General features: G+C 44.9%; 1 protein-coding gene across 3 annotated transcripts; it reads left to right on the top strand.

Moving 5' to 3' along the window:
• The first annotated feature begins 886 nt into the window (after positions 1-886).
• On the top strand, positions 887-23,600 carry LOC133135532 (actin nucleation-promoting factor WASL-like). Of its 3 annotated transcripts, none has more exons than XM_061252600.1 (11): positions 887-1,535; positions 6,907-7,041; positions 8,538-8,624; positions 9,172-9,268; positions 10,319-10,342; positions 14,312-14,489; positions 16,170-16,212; positions 18,067-18,220; positions 19,572-20,134; positions 20,614-20,725; positions 22,427-23,600. In XM_061252600.1, the coding sequence occupies exons 1-11, from the start codon at positions 1,431-1,433 to the stop codon at positions 22,486-22,488; spliced, it is 1,560 nt and encodes a 519-aa protein (XP_061108584.1). In that variant the 5' UTR covers positions 887-1,430; the 3' UTR covers positions 22,489-23,600. The 3 variants fall into 3 exon arrangements, with proteins under 3 accessions (XP_061108584.1, XP_061108583.1, XP_061108586.1); XM_061252599.1 differs by having other exon boundaries at positions 14,306-14,489; XM_061252602.1 differs by lacking the exon at positions 10,319-10,342 and having other exon boundaries at positions 14,306-14,489.
• The last annotated feature ends 17 nt before the right edge of the window (positions 23,601-23,617 follow it).

Below are 23,617 nucleotides of genomic sequence, written 5' to 3'. Positions count from 1 at the left end.
AAAAGTAGATCTCATCAAGCCTTTCATCAAAAATCAAGGAAAGCATAGCCTGGAAATGGATTCATGGCTGAGATACCACAGTAGATGATTGTGTGGAGAACACCACTGACGAGATTGTCTATCTTTTACCCAGAAGAAATTGTCTCTTAGCATGGGAGACATGTCACTGTGTTCCTCCCCTGGCTGACCCAGATTCAGTTTCATTCCTGTTTCTGGGCTACCTCACCAGGCCGGCCGGGCAGGTTTTTTTACCTTTCTGGTTGCTCCACCACAGAGTCATGCTGAGGGAGTGGTCACCAGGCAGGTGTGGGGTGCAGCAGAATATTCTCATGGGGAAATAGGTTTCTCTAAAGATTTCTCTGACATGTCTTTTACAAAGCCACAAAGGTCTGGAGTAAAAGGCTTCAATGATATACATGCTTGTTTCCAGGTGTGAGGTTTAGCAATATTTAATAGTTATATAAAAGCTATTATTATAAATTACTCACTGTGTGTTTGTGTGTTTGTCCTGTAAGATAAGAGCATCTGCTGATAGCCTATAATAATAATAATAATAATAATAATAATAATAATAATAATAATAATAATAATAATATGCTTTATGCCTGATATCTGGACTAAGAGTATTCATTTTTCAATTGAGAGAAAAACCTTTCAGCGTCAACGAACCTCAGTCCCCAGCGTAGCAGTGTAGAATTGCACTGTCATTTACATATGGATTTTTTTCGATCACTTTCAGGTTTTAACTATGCAGTCATATACTAACTGTATGTCCTCCTCCATGATTTGCATTGCTTGAACTTGGCAACGCGCTTCTTGTTTTCCCCGCCCTGCTCCCTGCGTACCCCTCCGCATACTGCATTCCTCTTACAAAATACACGGGCAAACAGGACCAGACCATCTTCAGAATTGAGGAAGTATTTCCGGAGGCGCCCTCAAATCTTATATGAGCATTTATCTGCTTGGATTTTGGAACAACCGTGCGTGCACTGTTGCACTTTCGTTTATTTTACAAAAGAAACGACTGCGCAAATATAGGAAAAATTAAATTGCACGGCTTTTTATTGTCGCAGTCGTCCCCTCATTCCCAGTGGTAGTTTGTTCCCGCTGCCATGTTGTACAGATCTGCCGACGTTGGTGCTGGAGTTCCGTTGAAAGTTTAGATTTTGGAGACTCGGGGAGATCCGAGTTCTCAAAATATCTTCAAAGCCCGAGGGACAATTTAGGTTACAGTTCCGAACGACAGAAATACAAAAATACTGAACCTTCAACAGCCTTTGTCAAAAACGACCTGCACCCTTGAGAGGGGCCGGCTGCAGGCCACGGTGATCAATGACTGAATCAGCTTTATTCAAAATACCTTAGCAAGACAGCTGTATCTTTTTGATTTCTGTTTTTTTTTTTTTTTTTTTTTTGTTTAACAAAAAACCATGAGTGGTGGTCCGCCGCGGCGGCGCGTCGCAAATGTCGGCTCTGTTCTTCTAAACCCTCAAGAGAACGAATGCCTCTACAATCACCTGGGAAGGAATTGCATCGTAAGTTCACCATTTACTTTCTTCATCACTAATAGCCTACACGTTCCCACTTTCTAAAGTTAAAGTTTAGGCTACCAAGATAATGTCATCAGGTTACAAGGAAGGCTACATTGTAGCCTATTTTTTGTTGGAAATGTGAAAGGTATTCTGTAGATTTGCGGCGTGCAATCATAACTGATGAATAGCAGCACAGAACGTCTTTCACATCGATTATCTGGATTCCTGATTTCAAAGGGAATATACTGCGAGTGCATGTGTCCCAGCCGAGGACATCAAGTCGTCAAGCCGATATACAAAGATGCATCGGAACCCTAGGCCTTGCTTTATTGTGACACTGACAGTCTCATTGAAAAATGCTAACCCGACTGCTCCAATTTGCTTGGGCAGTAGGCAATGATTTGTCCAATATCGAAATCGTTCCACTTTGTTTTCTCTGAGCTGGTTGTTTGATGTCTGAATGGTCACAGATTTTTCCTGGAACTAAAGCTACCATTCTGTGAGGCGTTTTTTTTTTTTTTCATGATTATTGGGAAGACCTGTGCAAACTAAATTGAGCATTAGCCTACATAACTCGAAAGGATTGACCTAACGTCAATAGAAATTGGGTGGTAAGTGTATCGTGGCGGTGTTGGATAAACATGTTTCCTTATTGGCCGTTGCTTTCCCTAAAGGTGTGGCAAAAGAAAGTATCCTATCTTCCGACTTTTTGTTCCTGATTATGCATGCTCCTTAAAAAAACAGTGTGAGCTCTTGATGGCTCGGCTTCCGATTAAAAAATCTTCTAAAGGTTGAACCTGGGCCCGTATACTGTATAATGGTGCAGGCCACAACTTACAAGTGCAAAACTGATGTTCACCTAATGCGTGAAGGTATTGCACCGTGAAGGTTTATTGTTTTATGTGCGCTAAAACATTAGCTTGCCAGACCCGGCCGAGTTTTGAACAACAGGAAGCAGCAGTAGTTTGCAGATGTGGATTTTTTCTTTTTTCTCTTTCTTTTTTTTTTTTACTCTTCTGGTGGTGTCACCTGACAAACGTCATCAGGAGTAGGTCTTTATGAACACCCCTCAGGCTAAAATAATAAGAGAAACAAACAGGACATTAGTTTCACTTCGCTCAAGTCCTGTTTTTTGGTAACATGTCCAGCTGTGTTCACTTATGGAACTGTCCTTAGAACATCCACACATCACCAGTCTGAGAATGTGCATGGATGATTGCTAAAAAAATGTTCTTGTGTTTATAACCACAAGACGTCAGGTACAGAAAAGCACTCAATTGGCACAGACTTGTCAGTTCTGTAATTAATTGACATTTATTATGTTTATGTCCATATGGTGCTTTTTTGTAAAGTCACCAGAAGTTTATTACTTTTTCCATTGGAAGAGGGCCAGCTAACAAGCAATCCAGAAGACATGCATGCTGATACAGATCTAAGAATTAGAATATTATTTTTTCTGGATAAACTAGCGTTATAACCAACATTACAAGAGTATTAATTAAAATATAATTCATAAAAATAATAAGGATTTCATATATAATATGATCAATAATATGATCACCAGATTTGAAAATATAGATGGAGGCTGGTTTTGTAGTGTGCAGGTACTCGCATAAGTTGAGGGACTTCACAAGTTTCTGATAATTGTGTTAAAAAATGTATTGTATGCTGTAATCCCTCCCTATAATGGTGTTCTAGTTTTTCACTAGGTCAGAAACGGGTATTTCAATGGCTCCACACTATTGCAGTGGAGTAGAAGTTCCTCCTTTCGCTCCACTGACTTTACCTGAGTTTTGTATGCTTAGGGTGGAGTTGGCATCCTCTCATGTGACCTTTTATCAATGTGCAAAGTTCGCAGAAGTGTTTCCTTGTGTTTGTGTAAACTGTACGCCCCGGAACAACATCTTCCCCTTTGCGCGTGACCCTGTCTGTGACGTTTGCGCGGACAGATTCTATACACGTTGCGTCACGCCCTCACCTGCACATGTCATGAATAAGGTGCAGTTTCAGTCAGGTTTACCCCAAGTGACACACAACTGCTGGAATGAGAAAAGCTTCCCTTTTCCATGTATGCGTGGGCATAGCATACGTCTGTGCGATTGTTTGCACATTTTACAAAGGCCTGCATTATGTAGAATGATAAAGGAATATCAGTCTAATTTGAAGCCTGAAAAACACTTTGTTCTAAGAGTGTCAGTCCCAATGACTCATCTTTTTAGATTTGGTCTATTTTGGAATGACACAAAAGCATCAGTTTGTCTGAGCAGCCATGTTTGTGACTGTCAGTGCAGTGCCCGCATTGCCCGTTCGCACATGACGGTTGACGCACTGGGCAGACTGTTAAAATGTCGGTGGTGTCACGGCGGGGTTGTTGCCAAGGTTCGTGGAAATGAAATGCGTTTTGTTTCAGGAAGTGATGGATTCCTCTCCTCAGTCTGGCAGGCTCCTGACGTAGTTGCCTGTGCAGTGTTCAGAAGTTGGGCCTGTGGGCCGAATGTGGAGGACGTCCAATTCGCACACTAACAGTGGAGGGGAAAGAGTGGGTGTGGGGTGTAGGGGGGGGGGGGGTATTGCAATGCACAATCAGCAGTCCTCCTACAGGAAACGCTGTGGCCAGTCTCTCCAGGAGATTTCTGCTGGGACAGTGAAACGTGCTTTCCTCTTTCGAGGCAGTGTGAATCTGGAGGACTACTGTTTCAAGGCCAAACAGGACAGCAGGTTTTTTTTTTATACCCCATGCTGGCTTTTGTGGGCCTTGACTGATTCACTTGTGGCTTGATGAGAAGGAAGAGAAATCTCTTTGTAGTCTTTTCTGTCCCTTTGTCTGAATATGCAAATGTGACGGGAAGTCAACCTGAGCCACTAGAATTTGAGGCACAGTTTTGTTCCTGGTGTTATTGTTATGCACATTTTTCTAGGTTAGGGAACAAGTGGTCAGAAACCAGTACGGTCCCTCCCGTCTCAGTCTCTTGAGTTTCTGGGAAGAATTGTGTGTTTGGGAAGGCTGTCCCACTTTCCTGGCCTTCCGATGGGATAGGTACGAAATGTAGGCTGCTTTCCTTGCATCTGTGTGGATCTTATCTGAATGTGCAGCAGCTCTCTGCGGGTTCTGAATCAGGAAATGGCATTTAATTTGCCATAAAAGGTGGTTTCCTGTCATGACCGCAGATGAATACTGTAGGTTGTGTGCCCATTGCCTGTTTTTGTTTACATTTGCTGATAGGCTGCATAAGTGAAAGGGATAAAGTCCAGGCCTCATAACCTCCACAGTAGAGTGCAAGCCTTAAGACACACCTTGTTGTCTAAGGCATGGGTGTCGACTGTGAGTCTCAGCAATGAATTGTCCTGGAAGCATTTTCACCCTGCAGCTGAAATGGCCTGAGGAACAAAGCTGAAGAATTCAGGTTCCAATCTGATTTGGCATCTGTTATGCGATTGGGTATGATTCAGTGCGACTAAGCAGTAGTGGGTCTGAATGATGGATTTGGGTGATACTTCTGGTTGTCTTCTGTAAAGATTTCTCACTCTTGTCCGTCATGTAGTGGGTGATTAATGTCCTCTCTGAAGCTCCGGAGGGTGCTTCAGAGAACCATTATAGACAGTTTTTAAGAGCTGATTTTACAAAACATCCTGATTCCAACTCAGAGACCACTCCACAGGTTGTCTGGTAAAGGGACACCACTTGAATTCCTCAAAGCTCTGCATACATAATTTGCTTTACTTGTGGAGCAAAATGTGCTCCGGGGCGCAACTGCAGCATATTTCCTTGGCCACAATAAAGTTGTCAGAGTCACGCTAGTGTTAGCAGGCTCTGGCTTCCTCCTGTGTGTTTTCCCTCTTCTGCAGCCTGTGTGAATCTGTGATCACTGGCGTCAAAGGAGAGGGAAGCCGAGAAATTCGCCCAGCACCTCACTTTCTTTTAATAGCGTTTCCTTTTGAAGTGGAAACCGTACAGTTAATGAATACCACACGTTCCGGTCGAGCGGCTGGGCTTTTCTTCCTGAACTGTCTGGGTCTGATGGTTCCTGTTTGCAGGCACGACAGGAATATGCTATGATGGGACGTGTCGTGAACGCTGACACCCGTCAGGAATGCAGTGTGGAGTGCCACTGTGATCTGTTTGGAGGGAGGATTCTGGTTCCGTTCCTGAATGTGGCGGTTTGAACAGTTCCACGTATTGCTAAAGAGAAGAGTTCAACCAACTTGTCATAGGCTTCCACCCAGTACAACCACCAACCTCTAGTAATCCCTGGAATGGATCAAGCCCTGGTTCTGAAAGTTTTGACTCTCCTGTTGGTTGACAGCGGAGCGGATTTCCTCCGTCTCCGTACTGGAGTGACCCTGTATCCAGCTGGGCTGTCCTTTCTCTGGGTTTGACGTTTCTAACAATCTGGTTTGTATGCCTGTTCAGTCATGCACAGAAACAATTAGCCTAAATGTTCTCTGACGTTTCTTCACATGAATGGGGGTTATCCAGCCTTTTATTATAATTTATTTTCCATCATTATTATTTATTTTTCCTATTTTGTATGCATCCATGGAAAGTATGCGGTCTGAGGAGATGGCCCAGACACCAGTGTTTCCTGGAAGGCTGGTTTTGTGGCTTTGTCACCGGAGCGGTATTTCGCGACAGGCTTGTCACTCGTGTTCAAGTGAGGAATGACAGTGGCCAGCCGTGTGTCTGAAAACATCACGTCATCTTCGGGGCGAACCGAGATGGCTCTGTTCCAATTCCGTCCGCCTTTCTTACCGTGAGGACATTCGGGTGGATACGATTAGCATTTATGCATACGATATGATTTTGCATATTGCGCAACTTGTAGTCATAAACGCTCGCCAACATTAATGGAGGACATAAAGCCTTTAAAGAGGTTAGCTGGTAATCTGAAAGAGCCAGGAACATTCAGGTGTATGCTATGTGATAAACGCTTTATAAATCGTTGTGTTTGTACTCGAATGCCATGGCTAAGGGCACGTCAGGGCGACCTTATCTGGTGTTTCAGTTAAACATGTCTGGGCAACACAAAAAAAGCAAACGTACTTGCTATGTGAATATGAAACTACTAGCACACAACTGTGCGTGATTGATTTTTTAGGTTTTATGTGTTCTTTCTGTGCGATTGTGATTATGGGTTTACCACAGCTTATTTTTGTGTGATTGTGTTTATTGGTTTCACACACTTTCTGTGTGCACAATTGTGTTTAGAGGTTTAATGCACCTTATCTTTTAGCGTATAGCATATAATCGTTCTTGTAACTTTAGCGGCCCTTCTGCCCTGTGTGTGATGATGCTGGTGAGTTCACCGCACCGTGTGTGATAGAATCCCTGGATAACCGCTGTGTCCCCCCCCCCCCCCCCCCCCCCCCCTTGCAGGCCCTGTCTTCCGCCGTACTCCAGGTTTTCGTGGCCGAAGGGAACTCCTCATGGGCCAGGAAGTGCTGTGGGGTGGCCTGCCTGGTCAAGGACAATCCCCAGAGGTCTTACTTCATCCGGGTCTTCGACATCAAGGTGAGTCGCACACTGACATCGGCAAAGTAACCAGAGAAGGAAAGGGGACAGCTGTTTTCCAAACGTGGTGGAGGAACTAACAAGATACAGATGTTTTTTGGATTTCAATTGAGAGCTGTGTCCACAAACTGTAGCTAGTCTTACTGGACATGCATTGAGACTTAATGTAGGAATATTTGCTGGAAGATTCTAGCAGCACAAGGGTGTGGAAACTGTCTATATGCCAGTTGCGTAACAAAAAAAATGCCATGAGCAAACTAATCAAGTTTTCAAATTTTGTTTTGCAAGCTAAATTCTTGAACAAATGTCAAACGTGCATTTTCATCAGGATATATTTTTTCATAGCCTGAGCATTACTAATAATGAATATACATTTAAAAAAATGACTAGTCAACCAAAGGGGTTTCCAATCACTTGAATAATTGGCCACATGATGGCACTGCTGGTTGCCTCATCCAGCTGATGAAGCACTGGGCTTCTGTGCAACGATGGGTTTCAAAACGTCATGCTGTGGTTTCTAATCCTGAGTGCAGCGGTGCTGACTGCAGCCAGTGGCTTTTCATAGGGCCGCTGGATTAGTCACGGCATGGCCCAGAGAGGGTCATCCCGACCTCTGTCAGGGGCAGCGACTCCTGCTCAGTACGGCTCTCACGGTCTGCTTCTGCCGTCTGCGTGTGAGGCCTGTTCTGATGCCGGGAGAGGCATACTGGCATGGCATACTGTACCACAGAGGAGAGGGCAGGGGGCTCTGCCAGCTCCCGAATTTCATGTAGCAATTAAAATAACACTGGGTGTTCTAAACTGAGATCAGGTAAACACTGGGAATAGAGATTGGTTTAGTTTTGTTAATATGAAATAGCAGATTGCATGTGCGGTTTTGCTAATTTATTATTATTTAATTTTTTTATATTAAAAACCAACCTGCATTTGGCTTGTAGGTTAGTATATTTTTATTCTGACTACATGGATCCCAGTTTATTTTTCCCTTACTGATGTGAGCTGTTCAGCTACTCACACACGGTTACCTCTTTAGCGGTGTGGCTACAGAACATCAATAAATAAGCACACACTCCCTCGTTTACTTCTGTTCCCGATTTTGTTATCGTGAAAGCAGTACAGTGCCCGGAGTCAGCCCTGTGGGAGGGGATCGTTTGCCAAAATGAGAGACTGCTCTGGAACACTCCCCAGCACTACCTTTGGAGCCCTGTTGAAACCAAGCTTTCGAGACAGTCGCTGGTTATTCAAGGAACCTCACTGCACTCACCTACAGGGAGACCCCAGTGGAGTGGGGCATGTGTGAATGTCCCACCTAGCTGACCACAGAGACACTGGAGTAGATGGTCTTGGAGGAGTCTTGGTTCAAATGAAAACCGTCAGACGGTTCTGATGAAGGGTTATGTCTGTGTAACTGAAGGATGAGAAGAGAGGTAGAAGATCTCACCATTGTGTGTGGCTGTTGGCCTTTGTTCTTTTTCATATGCTCTCTCTCTTTACAGGAAGGGAAAAAATTGTTCGAACAGGAGCTCTACACCAACTTCTCAATGAACCATTCAAGGCCGTTCTTCCTCACGTTTGCAGGAGATGTAAGTTTGTCAAAAAGCTTGCAAATACTGTAACAATGAAGCACTGCATGAAATATGGATTTCTGAAGTTTGCCCTCTGAATAAAATAAGGTTTTGGGCTTTTCCAGTATGCTATGCAGAATTTATTAGACTTGTGCACTGCTAAGAGCACCTGCAAGTGCACTGCCCCCTGCAGCTCATCTGGGAAATAGATCCTGCTGCAATAACTGCCTTTCGTACAGGCCCCATGAAAACACTTCATATTATTAAATTTGGAAGCATGCTTACAGCATTTTTGCGGCTGCATAACCACTCGTGTTATGGTTATGTATATGCTTATCTTTGGTTGGTGCTTTTCCATTACAAAGAATAGAATCTGACACTAATTCACCAAAATGGTGGTCACAGGAAGGATTGAATGTGTTTGTTTGAAGCCCTGAGTGGAGTAAATGTGTCACCTAAAATGATGCATGATTGATGGGTGCAAGCTCGGCCTCAAACGGACATATTGAACTGAAATGTTCCAGCATTGTGTGACTCCAACCCCATGCGTCTCCTCTCTCTCTAGTCCAGTCAGATTGGCCTGAACTTTGCCAGTGAGGAAGAGGCCAAGCGGTTCTGGGTGGCGATTGATGAAATCAGGAACAGAAAACAGAGGAAGACGGGTAACTGCCCACGCCAGCCTGGCTCTTCCTGCTCTCTTAACACAACATCCTCTGAGCTCCTAGCGTTCCGCACTGTCTTTACTACTGAAGCCGTCGGGGCAAATAAGTGCAACAGTCAGAAGACTGCAGCCCATTGAATTATGCTGTTACGCTGAAAGATTCTGCAAGATTCTGGAGGCACCCCAACAGTGCTGCTTTAGCCAGCAGTGTCGAATGATATTGTATTATTTGTATGCAGGTAAAAGTAAATTTTGGTGCCAGCTTATGCTCAATGCAAAGCTATTTGCTACGCTTGTACTTATTTGACCTGACGACAAGACCTGGCTAAACATCTGTCCAAAGAGCCAGCTTTGTCTAAGCTATCTGCCTATGAAGGAGACATGCTTCTGAGTGAGTTGTTTTAAATCATTAAGTAAGTCTCATTATAAGTGTCTTAATTACAGAAACAAGATCAACTTAAATTCAACTTAATTTAATGAATTAGGCCTTAGTTCCTCCAGGTTTAGATGGGTTTGGGTTTAGGTTGAGATTGGGTTTAAGGTTAGGATTGGGCTTGTGTTCAGTGTTAGGGACATCACATCCATGGATTAGGTCACTTCAGATAAGTGCTTCTTTGATTTGCTTCTGGCCCTGTCTCTTCCCTCTCTGTTCTGTCCACTGGTTTTTCTCTGCCCTGTGTGCTGGTCAGTTGAGATGTGTGAGCTGCAGGAGATGGAAAGCCACCAGACTCAAATGTGATCCACACTCTCACAACCTCACTTCACTCAAGTGCTTAGTGTAAGGCGGGAGAGGATGGATGCTCTCTCCAAACTGCCTTCTGAAACAGATTAAATCTGCCAGGAACGTTAATGCTTCCGTTTAGCCTTCTCTGGTCTGTCCTTTTTCTGCTTTTCTATCCACTGCCTGTGAACTAAGTGAAAATACTGCCCAACCAATCACTGCTTCTGCTTCTAGAAACTTTTCATTGTGCGTCTATTCTTTTTCCTTCACTAACACACCACTTTTTTGTACATTTTTCCATTTTTAATTATTTACATTTTTGTTTTGCAGAAAAAAGGCGAGACCCTCCAAATGGTATGTCATGCATTAAAAAAATATTTTTTCTTGTGCCATTTGTGCATTTCCAAAGTGTTGAGTTGGGCATGTGGGTGGTCATGCCAATTAAAATGATGAAAACATTGAGAGCTCCCCACTCTCCCAGAATCTCAGTAACTGGTGTAGTTTCATCAACAGTCAAATCTGTGAAAATCTCTGCTGCTTAAAAAAACTCATCAATCCTCTGTCCTCAATTTTATCACAGACTTAGTCAGGATTATTTATTCCTCGAAATGTGCAAGCATAAAACACACACACACACACACACACACAGATCAACAGCATGCAGTATTAACCCGTTGCACTGATGTCAGAAGGTAATCTTCTCTATGTGTGCCTCAGCACCTCACCCCTGAGCAACCATATGTGAACCATATGGATCACTTAATGTGCTAAAATGGATGGCACTCTTCCCTGTACCAGCCATATAGGCATGGCTGAACAGCAGGTGCACTAACGCAGGGTGACTTCAGCCCCCTCCTCGACGCTGCGGAATGCCCAATCCCCGAGATCCCGGCTGCCAGAAAAGACTGGTGGCCCTAGCACAAGTGTCTGAAATACCGAGCCCATGATCCACGCCAAGAAGGGGTGTGATACTGACCCAGCAGGGCTATACCACACCACTGAAACCAGTCAGCGTCAAATACTCTCATACTGCACTTGGGGCTGTGCAGAAAATGTGCCATTTCCCTAAACTCTAAAAACGGCTGTGTCACACTTTTGCTTTCAGGTGTAGTTTAGTGATTTCCCGGCTGTGACGTTTTAATTGGTTGCTCTACATTTCTAAGTCATTTGAAGAGGTCGACCTGTCCTTTAATCTTCCTAAGTGTGAGATAGCACAATAGGTGTGAACAATAGGTATGACCGCTGAAGTCTCATACTTCCATTTTGTCAGACTCCTGCAGAAGTGTGATGAAGACCTTCTGAAAACGAGTGGCAAAGGGTGTTTTTTTTTTTTTTCACTCCAGACCTGAGTGTAATACGTAATTGTTGTGGATTCAAATAATTTTCTGTGATTGATTGAGCAGGTGGGGTTTATACATTTTGAGGCTATTTCATAGGATCCTATATGCCAGACAAGCTCTGTAAATATTAGAAAAGTATTTGATCCAAAACAATTATGTATTTGACCCAGGTCTGTTCCACTCACAAGCTAGATAGCTAGCGCACTCATTTTGAATCATTCCCATCTCTCATTCACTCATTGGCTCTACCCATCCATGCTTCTGTCCATTCATCCGATGGGCAGGGATGTTTGCCATTCTGCCCATTTTTGTGGACACGGGTGGGAGGTCCAGAAAAGTTGGGCGCACTCTTGTTTGAGGCTCCTTGTGGTTCCTGACAAAGGGCTCTATTGGTCTGTCCGAGCTGTGCGGGCATTCAGCTAGTCTGCATAGAGCAGGTGATCAGCATAGAGCTCTGCACGATACATATTGGTCCTGAGGTTAATCGGTTTATGGAGGCTGTGGGGATTTTAAGCTTTTAATGTGCCAGTTTAACACGACATCTACACTCCTCCATGTGGGATATTTAGTTGTGGTAAAACAGGGTTCTAGGTCAATGACGTGAAAAGAATGCGAGACGGGAACACTGAAACTACAGCAGGAACGTTGCTTCAGAAGCTGCCTCTTATTCCCGAGCATTGACCGTTTGGCTTGGCGGTTGGCTCATGGCCCTTTGACCTGTGGCATGGGTGGGCTGAATGAGCATACTGGGATTGAGAGTGGTGTGTAGATTACGGCGGAGGGTGTGTTGGATGGTTCGAGAGGGGCGTGAAGTGAATCCCTGCGCTGTGGAAGACCGAACACGCTGTGTTATCCTCGTGCTTTCACGGTGCGCTCGAGGTTGAGCCGACGGAGATTTGTCGCATTTAAAGGGAAATTTAAGGATTTGCGGGATTACCGCCGGCTTTAATGGTTATGTAAAGCTCGGCGGCGGGCCTTGTAATTTGTCTGGATTAGGTGTGTGTTTATGACGGGCGGGACTGAGTCAAAACCGCGCTTCTTGGGCAGAGAGGGAGACATTCGCGAGGAAAGCGGTTCACGAGCAGCACGAGTTTCAGAATTGGGTGCGCTCTCCAAGGCTGCGAGCCCATGCCCTCCCGGAGAGAGGATGTTCTGCACCACCTTCCTCTCGGCTCCCTCCGAGGAGCGGTCGGACTGCGGGTCGAGTCCCAGCGGCTGCCTGGCAGCGCTGTGCTGCCTGGTTCTGCCCCAGGATGATCTCTACCTGCCGCTGGCTGTCTCCACGTCAAAGCTCTCCATTGGCCAAGGAGACGGTCCCCACTTCACCATGGGGAAGCTCCTGTTAGATGTCAGCCTGGTGTCCACCGAGGTGGAGGATGAGCGCTTCAGTTTGAGTAACACTTCAGACGCGTACATGGCTGTTAGGAGCCCACAGAGGACCAAGCCCAGAGGTGGGTGTGGCGATAGATCAAGTGCTGTGAATATTGCTGCTGTGTGGAGTGGGGTCTTTCCACAAATCATCATCCTAGTTGTTGATTTTTGGATTTTGTGGTCTGCTTTGTTTCTTGGGGTGAACGCTCAGTTTTATTGAGTTTCATCATGCATGAGACTTGTGGATTTCAGCCCCTGTTGCAGTGATACCATAACTGAGACGGCAAACCTACAGCAAAGTGTACAAAAGTCAAAAAGCGGTCATGCTTTTACACCAAAGGCTCCAGCAGTCCTCAGCAGCAGGAAATGATGGTCTTTGTCTCTTAGGGTAGTGTGGGCATAAGGTGGCCAAGGTTCCATGATTTATGGCTTCATTAGTTCCTCTTAATGTGGTGTAGCTACCTGTTGTCATTAAGAAGTACTGTACGCCGGACCTGTAGGCCTGAGAACTACAGGTTTTCTGCCCTCCCTTTACCTGAGAATCAGGTGCGAAGCAATCGGTAGCACTAATTGTTCAATTAATTATCTGGAAGAACAGAAAACCAGGACTGGATTTGGATTTGAGGGCCAGATGTAATTATCCTTCTTGTACACCTCTTCTCAAATTCAACTCAAGTTTTTTTTCCTGTTCACTGATACAGCTGTGCATTTAATATATATTTTCTGGATTATAGGCATGCTTTAAAAAATTTAAATATATATATATATTTTTTAATATTGGGCGGCACGGATGGTGCAGTGGGTAGCACTGCCGCCTCACAGCAAGGAGGTCCTGGGTTCGAATCCCTGTCGGCGGGGTCTCTCTGTGTGGAGTTTGCATGTTCTCCCCCTGTCTGCGTGGGTTTCCTCCGGGTACTCCGGTTTCCTCCCACAGTCCGAAGACATGCAGGTTAGGCTGATTGGAGAGTCTAAATTGCCCATAGGAGTGTGTGAGTGAATGGTGTGTGTGCCCTGCGATGGACTGACGACCTGTCCAGGGTGTATTCCTGCCTTTCGCCCAATGTATGCTGGGATAGGCTCCAGCCCCCTGCGACCCTGTTCAGGATAAGCGGGTTAAGATAATGCATGGATGGATGGATGGATATGTAATATTGTCTGAAAAGTGGAATGCTTGTAGTTTTTGGCTGTTTGCTTTGGGAACTGAAAATGGATTGCTGATGTGTAAAATGGCCCTGATGTTGACATATTTGCTTATGTGGAAATGTGAACTCTCCTAGGGAAATAAGACCATCATCCACTTGTGTCTTTAAAACTATTGGTAATTCTTAAAATGAATTCTCACAAATTAAAAATGACTAGGTTCCATAGGTTTCCATGTCTATGTGAAATCAAACTTCTTCGATTTCCCAGCTGTTTAGGGACACCCAGGAACAGAAATGCAAAGTTTTTATAAATATATGTATATATTTTTTATTGTTGTCCTTTTTGTTTTAATCATGCACTGTCGTGAATACTGATTAGCTGTGAAACTTGGATCTGAGCACTGAGACTCCTCATTGGAGCATGGGATGTTCTAAGTGTGCCTGTCCTTTCAACCTGTTCCTAGGAGTAGCTCTACCCATGGCCACAGTGGACATCAAGAACCCCGAGATCAGCAACATGCGTTTCCATAACAACAACTCTCAGGTCAACAACGTGGTACACAGCAGCTTCACTAAGGACAAGAAGAAGTCTAAGGCGGGGAAGAAGAGGCTGACCAAGGCCGACATCGGCACACCCAGCAACTTCCAGTGAGTCTCCTGCTCCCCCCCTACCCCTAACCCCACTCCAATGAGTGTCCCACCCCTAACCCCACTCCAGTGAGTCTCCTGCTCCCCCCCCACCCCTAACCCCACTCCAGTGAGTCTCCTGCTCCACCCCACCCCTAACCCCACTTCAGTGAGTGTCTCACCCCTAACCCCACTCCAGTGAGTGTCTCACCCCTAACCCCACTCCAGTGAGTGTCTCACCCCTAACCCCACTCCACTGAGTGTCTCACCCCTAACCCCACTCCAATGATTGTCTCACCCCTAACCCCACTCCAGTGAGTCTCCTGCTCCACCCCACCCCTAACCCCACTCCAGTGAGTGTCCCACCCCTAACCCCACTCCAGTGAGTGTCCCATCCCCACCCCTAACCCCACTCCACTGAGTGTCTCACCCCTAACCCCACTCCACTGAGTGTCTCACCCCTAACCCCACTCCAGTGAGTCTCCTGCTCCCCCCCACCCCTAACCCCACTCCAGTGAGTGTCCCATCCCCACCCCTAACCCCACTCCAGTGAGTGTCTCACCCCTAACCCCACTCCACTGAGTGTCTCACCCCTAACCCCACTCCACTGAGTGTCTCACCCCTAACCCCACTCCAGTGAGTCTCCTGCTCCCCCCCACCCCTAACCCCACTCCAGTGAGTGTCCCACCCCTAATCCCACTCCAGTGAGTGTCTCACCCCTAACCCCACTCCAGTGAGTCTCCTGCTCCCCCCCCACCCCTAACCCCACTCCAGTGAGTGTCCCACCCCTAACCCCACTCCAGTGAGTGTCCCACCCCTAATCCCACTCCAGTGAGTGTCCCATCCCCACCCCTAACCCCCCTCTGTGTCAGGCAGAGAAAGCGTTTGTGTTTAGCGCTGACACCAAGCTCAAACATTCTAAATGCAGATGCCTTATTATAATGGTCAATATGAGGTAGTGTCAGCGCTTCTTTCAGGAAAATTCAATGAGAAAAAATATAGAGAGAATGTGCCTAGTCTATGGAAATGAGCATGAAGTAATGAGGCTAAAGGACCGCACTCTTCTGGGGGAAATGTGTTAAATCAAGGGAAAAATAAAAAACCGACGTGTTAGGGAGCAAAGCTCAGAGTCCGTAAGCCTCATTACTTCCATCCCTTTATAATGCTTCATATACTTTCGCTTATATCCTTTATATTCTTTCTCTTTTTCAGCCTTTCTCTTCCTCTTTCATATTCTCTCTTTCACTCATTTATTTCAGTCTTGCATTATCTGTAGTATGCAGTAATGTGTTGGCTTGATTCCGCACGTTGCTTTATTGTGTCTAGCCACATATTAATCTGAGACATATTATTTTGGGAGTAATTCACAGGCTATGTGAGGGGGGAGGGGGGTTTACGTGGAGAGTAATCTGGGGCTCGTTTTCTGGAATGAGCTGAGTTCAGCATCTGTAGGGCAGTGGCAGGCATCATGTGACCCCGTTGGCCTGTTGTTGTTTACGGTCAGAGGCTGTGTGTGACCCTCATCCTGCCTAAAGGGCTGTGACCAGTGTCCAGTGATTCAGCTCTTTGTCTTCAGTGCTTACATGCATTACATTGCAACAGTAACAGTGTTGAGCATCCCGCTAGTATAGCTCAGTGTTCAGTTTCTGTGTCCTCACTGTGTGTTCAGCGTGTTTTCAGTTCTTATTTCTTGTATTACAGGCACATTGGGCACGTAGGCTGGGATCCAAACACGGGCTTTGATGTGAGTACAACGTGATTGTTCCACTGTGTAATGCATATTTACACATCACAAGAAGAAAACTGGTTTGACCTTCTCAATCTGGCATCGAAGCTGAAATTGTTATACGAGGTTCACACCTGTCTGAGATGAAAGGTTCCGGGTAACCTGTATAATGATGTTGTTTTCACGGAAATGAAATATCAGACTTAAAAGGATATTCATAAATGGTAAATGGTTGGCATTTATATAGCGCCTTTATCCAAAGCGCTGTACAATTGATGCTTCTCATTCACCCATTCATACACACACTCACACACCAACGGCGATTGGCTGCCATGCAAGGCGCCGACCAGCTCGTCCGGAGCATTTGGGGGTTAGGTGTCTTGCTCAGGGACACTTCGGGCGGGGGATCGAACCGGCAACCCTCCAACTGCCAAACTACTGCTCTTACTGCCTGAGCCATGTCGCCCCCTTTAACTTTTTAACTTTTACTTTCATGGTTTTTTTAAATACTATTTCAGCTTGAGTGTATGTGTGCACTTGGCCCAGGTTATATGTATGTGTAATGAAGGATATCTTAAGCACATACAGAAGTTTCTGAGAAGCAGCCAGCTTGGCTGGAATGGGGGCATTTGGGGGTAAGGCAAGAAAGTACATTTGGGATAACTCCAAAAACCGCTTGTACAGAATGGATACTGAAATCTGGCCCAGCAGGTCTTCATTTTTCTCTAATTGGGTGGGACTGATTTAAACACAGAGTACCAGGTGAGTTAAATCTCTGGCCATTCATTGCCATTAATTAACTAATGGGTAGAACCTGGTAGCACTGGTCTGAGGCCAGATTTGAGTGTCCCTGCGAGGCATGTCTTTCTAACAGGCAGTTTTTTGTGATATCAGATTGTAATTTCTTGCAACGTCCACAAGATGGCGGATGGATACTGAAAGAAGCCAGAGGAGTTTGGGATTGTCCTGGGTTGATGGTGTCGCAGTTCAATGTTATATGTGAAGAGTGCATGCATGACATAGTTTAACCCACTTTTTTCACCCACCCCTGATTATCGGTTATCGTGGCTTATTTTACGTCAATCTTCTCTTACTGACAGATGTCATTTGGAGTGGTGGTGCTTGTCACTTGTGTATTAGCTATTTCTTTCTGTTATAAGTCCTCTTACCCTGTGGATTTTGTGTCTGTGCTGGTTTTTGTCTCAAGTTTTGTCAATATTTGTATATGTAAATCAATATGCATTGTTGGAGCATACAGTGTATGTGTTGCAGTGTTATTAATTGCAGTGGACAATAATTGCTGAATTGAAATTTTGAAAGATATAGATTGTAAATCTTTATGTGTTCAGACTTGTGGCTTACATTATAATGAAGAAAGTATTCTGCTATAATCATTGTAAATGCAGCTGTTTTTAAGGAATATATAAATAAAATGGAACATGATGTTTCATACCTTACAGTCTGTTAGGAGTTAAAGTGAAGAACAGAAATGTCTCAGACGAATGTCACACTCAGCCAGCAGCGTCTGTGTTTAATCGACGCTCGATGTCTCAGTTTCTGCAGTCCGCCTTGTTTATTTTTTTATAACTCTTTATCAACCTGAAAAACATGTAATCCAATTACCATCTACTGAAATGTCGGTATTTCTGAAGACTGTAAATGCACTGAGCGTAATGCTGTTCATTATCACCTTCCTCCTGTTCTGAATGCACTCTAAGGCTGGTCACTCAGCATCTGTATAATAGCGTTAGCTTAGCACTGTAGGAGAATGGTGCTCGGACCACAGCCCACCAGTATCCCAGATATCCCAGATGCTATGCGGGTCCTCTCTGCTCTGTTTCTGATCTGCTCTTTCTTTGGTGGTTCCCCCAGCTGAACAACCTTGATCCCGAGCTGATGAACCTGTTTGATAGGTGCGGGATCTCAGAGGCTGAGCTCAAGGACAAGGAGACCTCCAAGGTCATCTATGACTTCATCGAGCAGAAGGGCGGATTGGAGGCTGTCAAGAACGAGTTTCGGAGACAAGGTGAGGGGACGGGGAGGGGCTGGACACACCTTTTCTCTTCAGCACCACAGACCATCTCCGCCTTGCAACCGGTGGAATTCTGGCATCACCTGCACTAGCACATTCAGCATTTAAATACATAATGCAGTGCATCTCATTTCCTGTTGATCTGGCACATTGAAACATGGTCGTCATGGCACGACCTGCCTATCAAATCCGATACTGGATATTTTGATGCGTATCAAAACCCTCCGTATCAAACCCAAGACAGTCCATTGCGTGCCTGTCTACTTATAAGAGTGATTCAGGTTGAACTGCATAATCAAGGTATAATTGCTGAAACTGGAGATTGATTCTAGACATAGCTGTCAGCACCAGCTGTGAACACCAGCACAGTGTTACCACTGAACACATGACCTTCTGGTGCAGCAGGCCCAGTTATGAGGCTTTTGGGTCGAACCCCTGTGGTCCTCAAGGTGGTGCACTAGGTGGCGCTCTCACCCCAGGCAGAGCTGGGGTCTGCGCTCCCCATGTTCGCCGTGAGTGCTTTTTCCCATAATCCCCGCTAATGTGCAATGCATTTTAACAGGCATGTCAAAACTTATCTAGGGAGTCTTTGCTTTGTGCTGTGTGCGTTCAGATTTTGAGGTTTTAGGTTTTTTTCCTTTTTTTTTTTTAAGTGATTAAACCCTAGCCTTTGTTGAATGCCATGTTTCCCTCTAGGGAGCCCGGTGGAGGGAACGGGTCTTTGGCTGCCAATTTAAACGCCTCTAGTGTTCAGGCCGCCCTGTGGCCCCTCTGCTCTTAAAGCAGTGTTCCGCCGTTCAATCACTGGCTCGTAAAATGCTAATTCAGAACCAGAAAATTAAAAAATTTAATTAGGTTTCAGATGAAGCGAGGCCTCTATTTTTTTAAATTATTATTTTATTTTATTTTATTTTTTTACTGGGCCCAGCAGCTAAACTACCAGACGCCAGCACTTCACTAAAAGCTTCCACTGTCTGGGGCAGAATTACACTGCGGGTCAATTTATCGAAGCCGGAATATTCAGTATTCATTTGTGGACCATCGCGGTCATTAAATTCCATGGATTTTATTTCTTAGTGCCCCCTGTTGACTGAGTGCAGCAGAAGTTAGATAAATTAGGAGCACTTTTTTGGCCTTTCATTTCCTTTTGCACATTGAAGCGCCTGATGTAAAGGTTGAAGGTCAATAATCATAACATGCACAGTGAACAGTGAAAGGAGATTTTTGAATTTCGTTTTTAAGCACAGGTTTCTCACGTAGAGAATGAGATGAATTGACGACAGTCTCTGTTGTAGGGTTGCTGTTGCTTTATTTTTAAAGCACTCTTTTCTCATTTTTCCTCCAGCTCCACCGCCTCCGCCTCCGCCTTCCAGGGGCGGACCTCCTCCCCCTCCCCCCCACTACTCAGGGCCTTCTCGCCCTCCTCCCCCCTCCAGAGGAAGAGGGGCCCCCCCACCTCCTCCGCCCTCTCGAGCCCCCACGTCAGCTCCCCCACCCCCTCCCCCTCCCCCCTCCAGACCGCACGGGGGAGGCCACCCTCCGCCCCCACCTCCGAACAGAGGCCACCTGCCCCCCCCACCTCCCCCCTCGCATGCCTCCATGACTCCGCATGCGGTGGCTCCTCCTCCACCTCCACCCTTCTCCTCTCCAGCCAGCTCAGGCTCCGGGGCTCCGCCTCCCCCGCCCCCGCCCCCCCCTCCGCCCGGCCCCCCGCCCCCCGCGCCCCCTCCGCTCCCCGATGTGGACGGGGGTGATTCGCTCCCGGCACCCATGGGACAAGCGGCACTCTTGGCACAGATTCGGGGGGGCACCAACCTGAAGAAGATGGAGCCTAACAGCAAGCCGGCATCCGGGACGGGGCGGGGCGCACTCTTGGACCAAATCAGACAGGGCACCAAGCTGAAGAACGTGAGTGATGCGTTTAAACTGCCGTGTCATCAACCCTGAATTATTCCAGCACAAACGCTCCTAGGTCTAACGCATGCGATGCTTTGAAGATGAACGGAGGCTTTTTCTAGCTGAAATATAATTGGTGAATACACTTACACTTATGATAAAACTGATCTCAACAAATGAAAAATGGTTTCGACCTCAATTAAAGACTGTCTGGATTTAAATTAAATGTGGATCAAGGTACATCAAGTTATAATAATCCTGTCAGCCGTTTCTTTCATAGTGATGTGTTAATGCTATCTGCATTAGTTTTTTTTGCTGCATGTTTATAGTTCTCACAAAAGACTAAAAAAAAAAAAGTTTTAAAAAGTCAATGAAATTATCCTGCTATAGTAACTAAGAAAAACCAATGCTTGTGGTTACTGCAGTAGTAGCGTGTCCGTGCGTGTACGTGGAGTGTAGGAGGTTGACGGGTGTGTGTCTGTGCGTCTCAGGTGGCGGACACTTCAGAGAATTCCCCCCCAGCCACGCCGGCACCGTCCGCTGGCATCGTGGGGGCGCTGATGGAGGTGATGCAGAAGAGGAGCAAAGCCATTCACTCTTCAGGTGCGCTCCTGCGTCCTTTCTTACCTGCGGGCGAGGGGGGTTTAATTGGCTACTTCACAGGTGTAACCCTACAGTATGTACTGGACCAATCAAAAGATCCTCTCCACAGAGAAAGCATTCTTTACTGGTTCCTATCGGTCTCTGTTGATTGTGCCTTGCTTCACACTTCGTAGTGCCCAGATCATATGACTGCCACTGTGCTAGTTTAAAATAAGGCATCTTTTAGCTTTCTAACATCATCTTGACGTTTCTTGTTTCACGTTTTGTTCTCTGCTTTGGGATGTGTTTTTTTCCATTTTGTTGTTTATTAACCTGTAGAAAAATAGTATGCTAAGAAGTGACCACAGTTGTCATTCTGCTTGCTTTTGAAAGATTACTTGGATTAGTTATTAGAAAGATTAGTTATTTAGATTTAGATTAGTTAGACATGGAAAGAATGAAGAAAAATGTGAAAAATGATCGGGTCAACCAACTTGACAAGAACCAGATGAATTTCAAAACATCCACTTGGTACATGCATGGGTTAAACATTTAAACATTCAATATAGCTGGTGTTAGAATATGGTTTGAGAAGGTGCAAACGGTCACTTGTATTTCTGATTTCTATATCGCTGTGTGTATTGTGTTTCTGTACGCAGTTAAGCATTCTGTGTCCTATTTCTGAAACGTATAACCTGATGATGTGCTGCCCAAGCAGTTGAATGAATGGGCAGTCCGTGCCCGTGGCAGGCTTGGTGAGATCCATCTCTAGTTGTAACTCACAAACCCTTTCAATGAGGGTTCCTCCGCTGAGAGATGGCCCGCCTCACTTTTCCCATTAAATCATCTCTCATCAGTACGCTCACGGCTGCTATGGACTTCTGGGCTTCTCTAAAGCAGTACTGAGCTTAGTCCTTCCCTTAGGGCCAGTGTACATTCAGGTTTTACCCCCCTGTAATAATCAATTAGACCAGGGGTGTCAAACACCAGTCCTGCAGGGCCGCAGTGTCTGCTGGTATTTGTGGTTTTTATTTTAATTGGCAGCCAGTGAGGCCTTGAGAAGAAGGCTTGTGGACTCTTTAGCCAACCATCTACTTAAAGGAATCACTGAGATACACTGGGGCCCTCCAGGACTGGAGTCTGACACGCCTGGATTAGACCATCATGACACAGCCCTCTTTGCTCTCACCTGCTGTGATTGGTCAGAGGGGTGTTGACATGGGTTTGTTTTTGCTAGGGCTTTGCATTTCTCTATTCCAGGGACGGGAAACTCCCGTCCTGGAGGGCCGGTGTGTATGCACAATTTTGCTGCCACCGGTCGCCCTGGCTCAATCAGCTGATTGGCCAAAGGCGCCATGCAGGCACAGGTTTACTTGCGAATTAGACCACAATGAAATGCTACAAGACAAAGGACGTTTATCAGCTGCTGTTCATATCAGGGAATGTGGCTAAAAATGAGGGATCATGCAAATGATTGGGCTAATGAAATAATGAAGGGCAGAAGTTGGTGTGGAAGCAATGAAGCCCATCTGAGCTCTATTCATTGTAGCAAAAAGCTCCTGATGTTTCTGAAGCTGGAGATCATGACTGCCCAGAGATTGAGTGTTGAATTTCAGGATTTTCAGGTTTCAGGTTTTACATGCACTTGTGCGAGTGAGTGCTGAATACATGTCACAAAACTCACTGTGTGAGTTTAATTTAACAAACTTTTCTTTCCTCCAGATGAAGATGACGATGATGATGATGATGACGACTTTGAAGATGAGGACGAATGGGAAGACTAGTGACCCCCACAACCTCCCCCCCCCAAAAAAAGAAACTTTAATCTTCTGCAATTTTCATGTAAATGTTCCATCAATTTGCTGTATATTTTTGTTGGCTTTTTTTTTTTTTTTTCGCTTTTTATTATTAATCTGTGCAATACCTCATTTATTCTGTAAAGGTTTTCTGTAAATTTCTCCAGGATTAATGTGCAATTTTCCACCATGGACAGGTTTTTTTTTTTTTTTTTTTTTTTTTTTCCTCCATTTGATCATTTTGTTCATCTGTCAGTAGAGGGAGGGAGATGGAATAACTGACACAATTCTTAATGTTGTAATTGTTAATGCCAGATAACACTATTTTCATACCTTAAAATTTTCTTATTGAAAATCCTAGTTTAGCACTGTTATTTTTCTTAAGAATGTGCTAATTAAAATATTTAGCCCCATCATTTCCAATGTATAATTAACACAGAAGTTGAAGCTGTTATATTTTTGCACAGAAAAATCACGGCAGTAAGCAAGTGCTAGGCTGCGTTTAAAAATACATCATTTATAAGCCGAGACCACAAAAGCAAACATTCGTAAAGACACGTACTCGTGAAATTTCTAAAGTTCATCCACATTCTTTAAAGGTCTCTTGGGATATATATGTCTTATTTTATTGTTTTTTATGTCACCTTGTGTATCAATTATTTTTCAGAAACCTTTTATTTCCATTTTTATTGCATCAGAAGAAAGAGGTTTTGTTTGGAAATCAGGTCAGTGTTCATGTAAATCAAACTAACTCATCTTAAGACTAAACTTTTGTCACATAATATTGAATCAATATAACTAAAGGCTGCAGTACAATAACAGTGAATTAACACTTCTTTGCGGTAATGAGGGGTTGAAGCTTGATTCCGATAGCTACAGGCCAGGTAATAAGGGCTGTGAATCACTATTGAATCTTTCTGTAGAAAAGTATGCTGTTTTTAACAGTGTTGTATGTCAGAATGCTACTGTCTTTGTTTCCTCCTGGGGTATGTGGTGCATCAAGAAAACGATAACATGGCCGTCAAACCTTCCAGTAAGATTTGATGAAGAATGGAACACTAAATTGTATACTTAAATAAATGTTAATATTTACAGACTTTTTTTTTTGCAATTGCTT

Source organism: Conger conger, chromosome 8 (assembly GCF_963514075.1).
Source record: "Conger conger chromosome 8, fConCon1.1, whole genome shotgun sequence".
Classification (NCBI taxonomy): Eukaryota; Metazoa; Chordata; class Actinopteri; order Anguilliformes; family Congridae; genus Conger; species Conger conger.
This window is presented reverse-complemented; position numbering and strand designations above follow the sequence as displayed.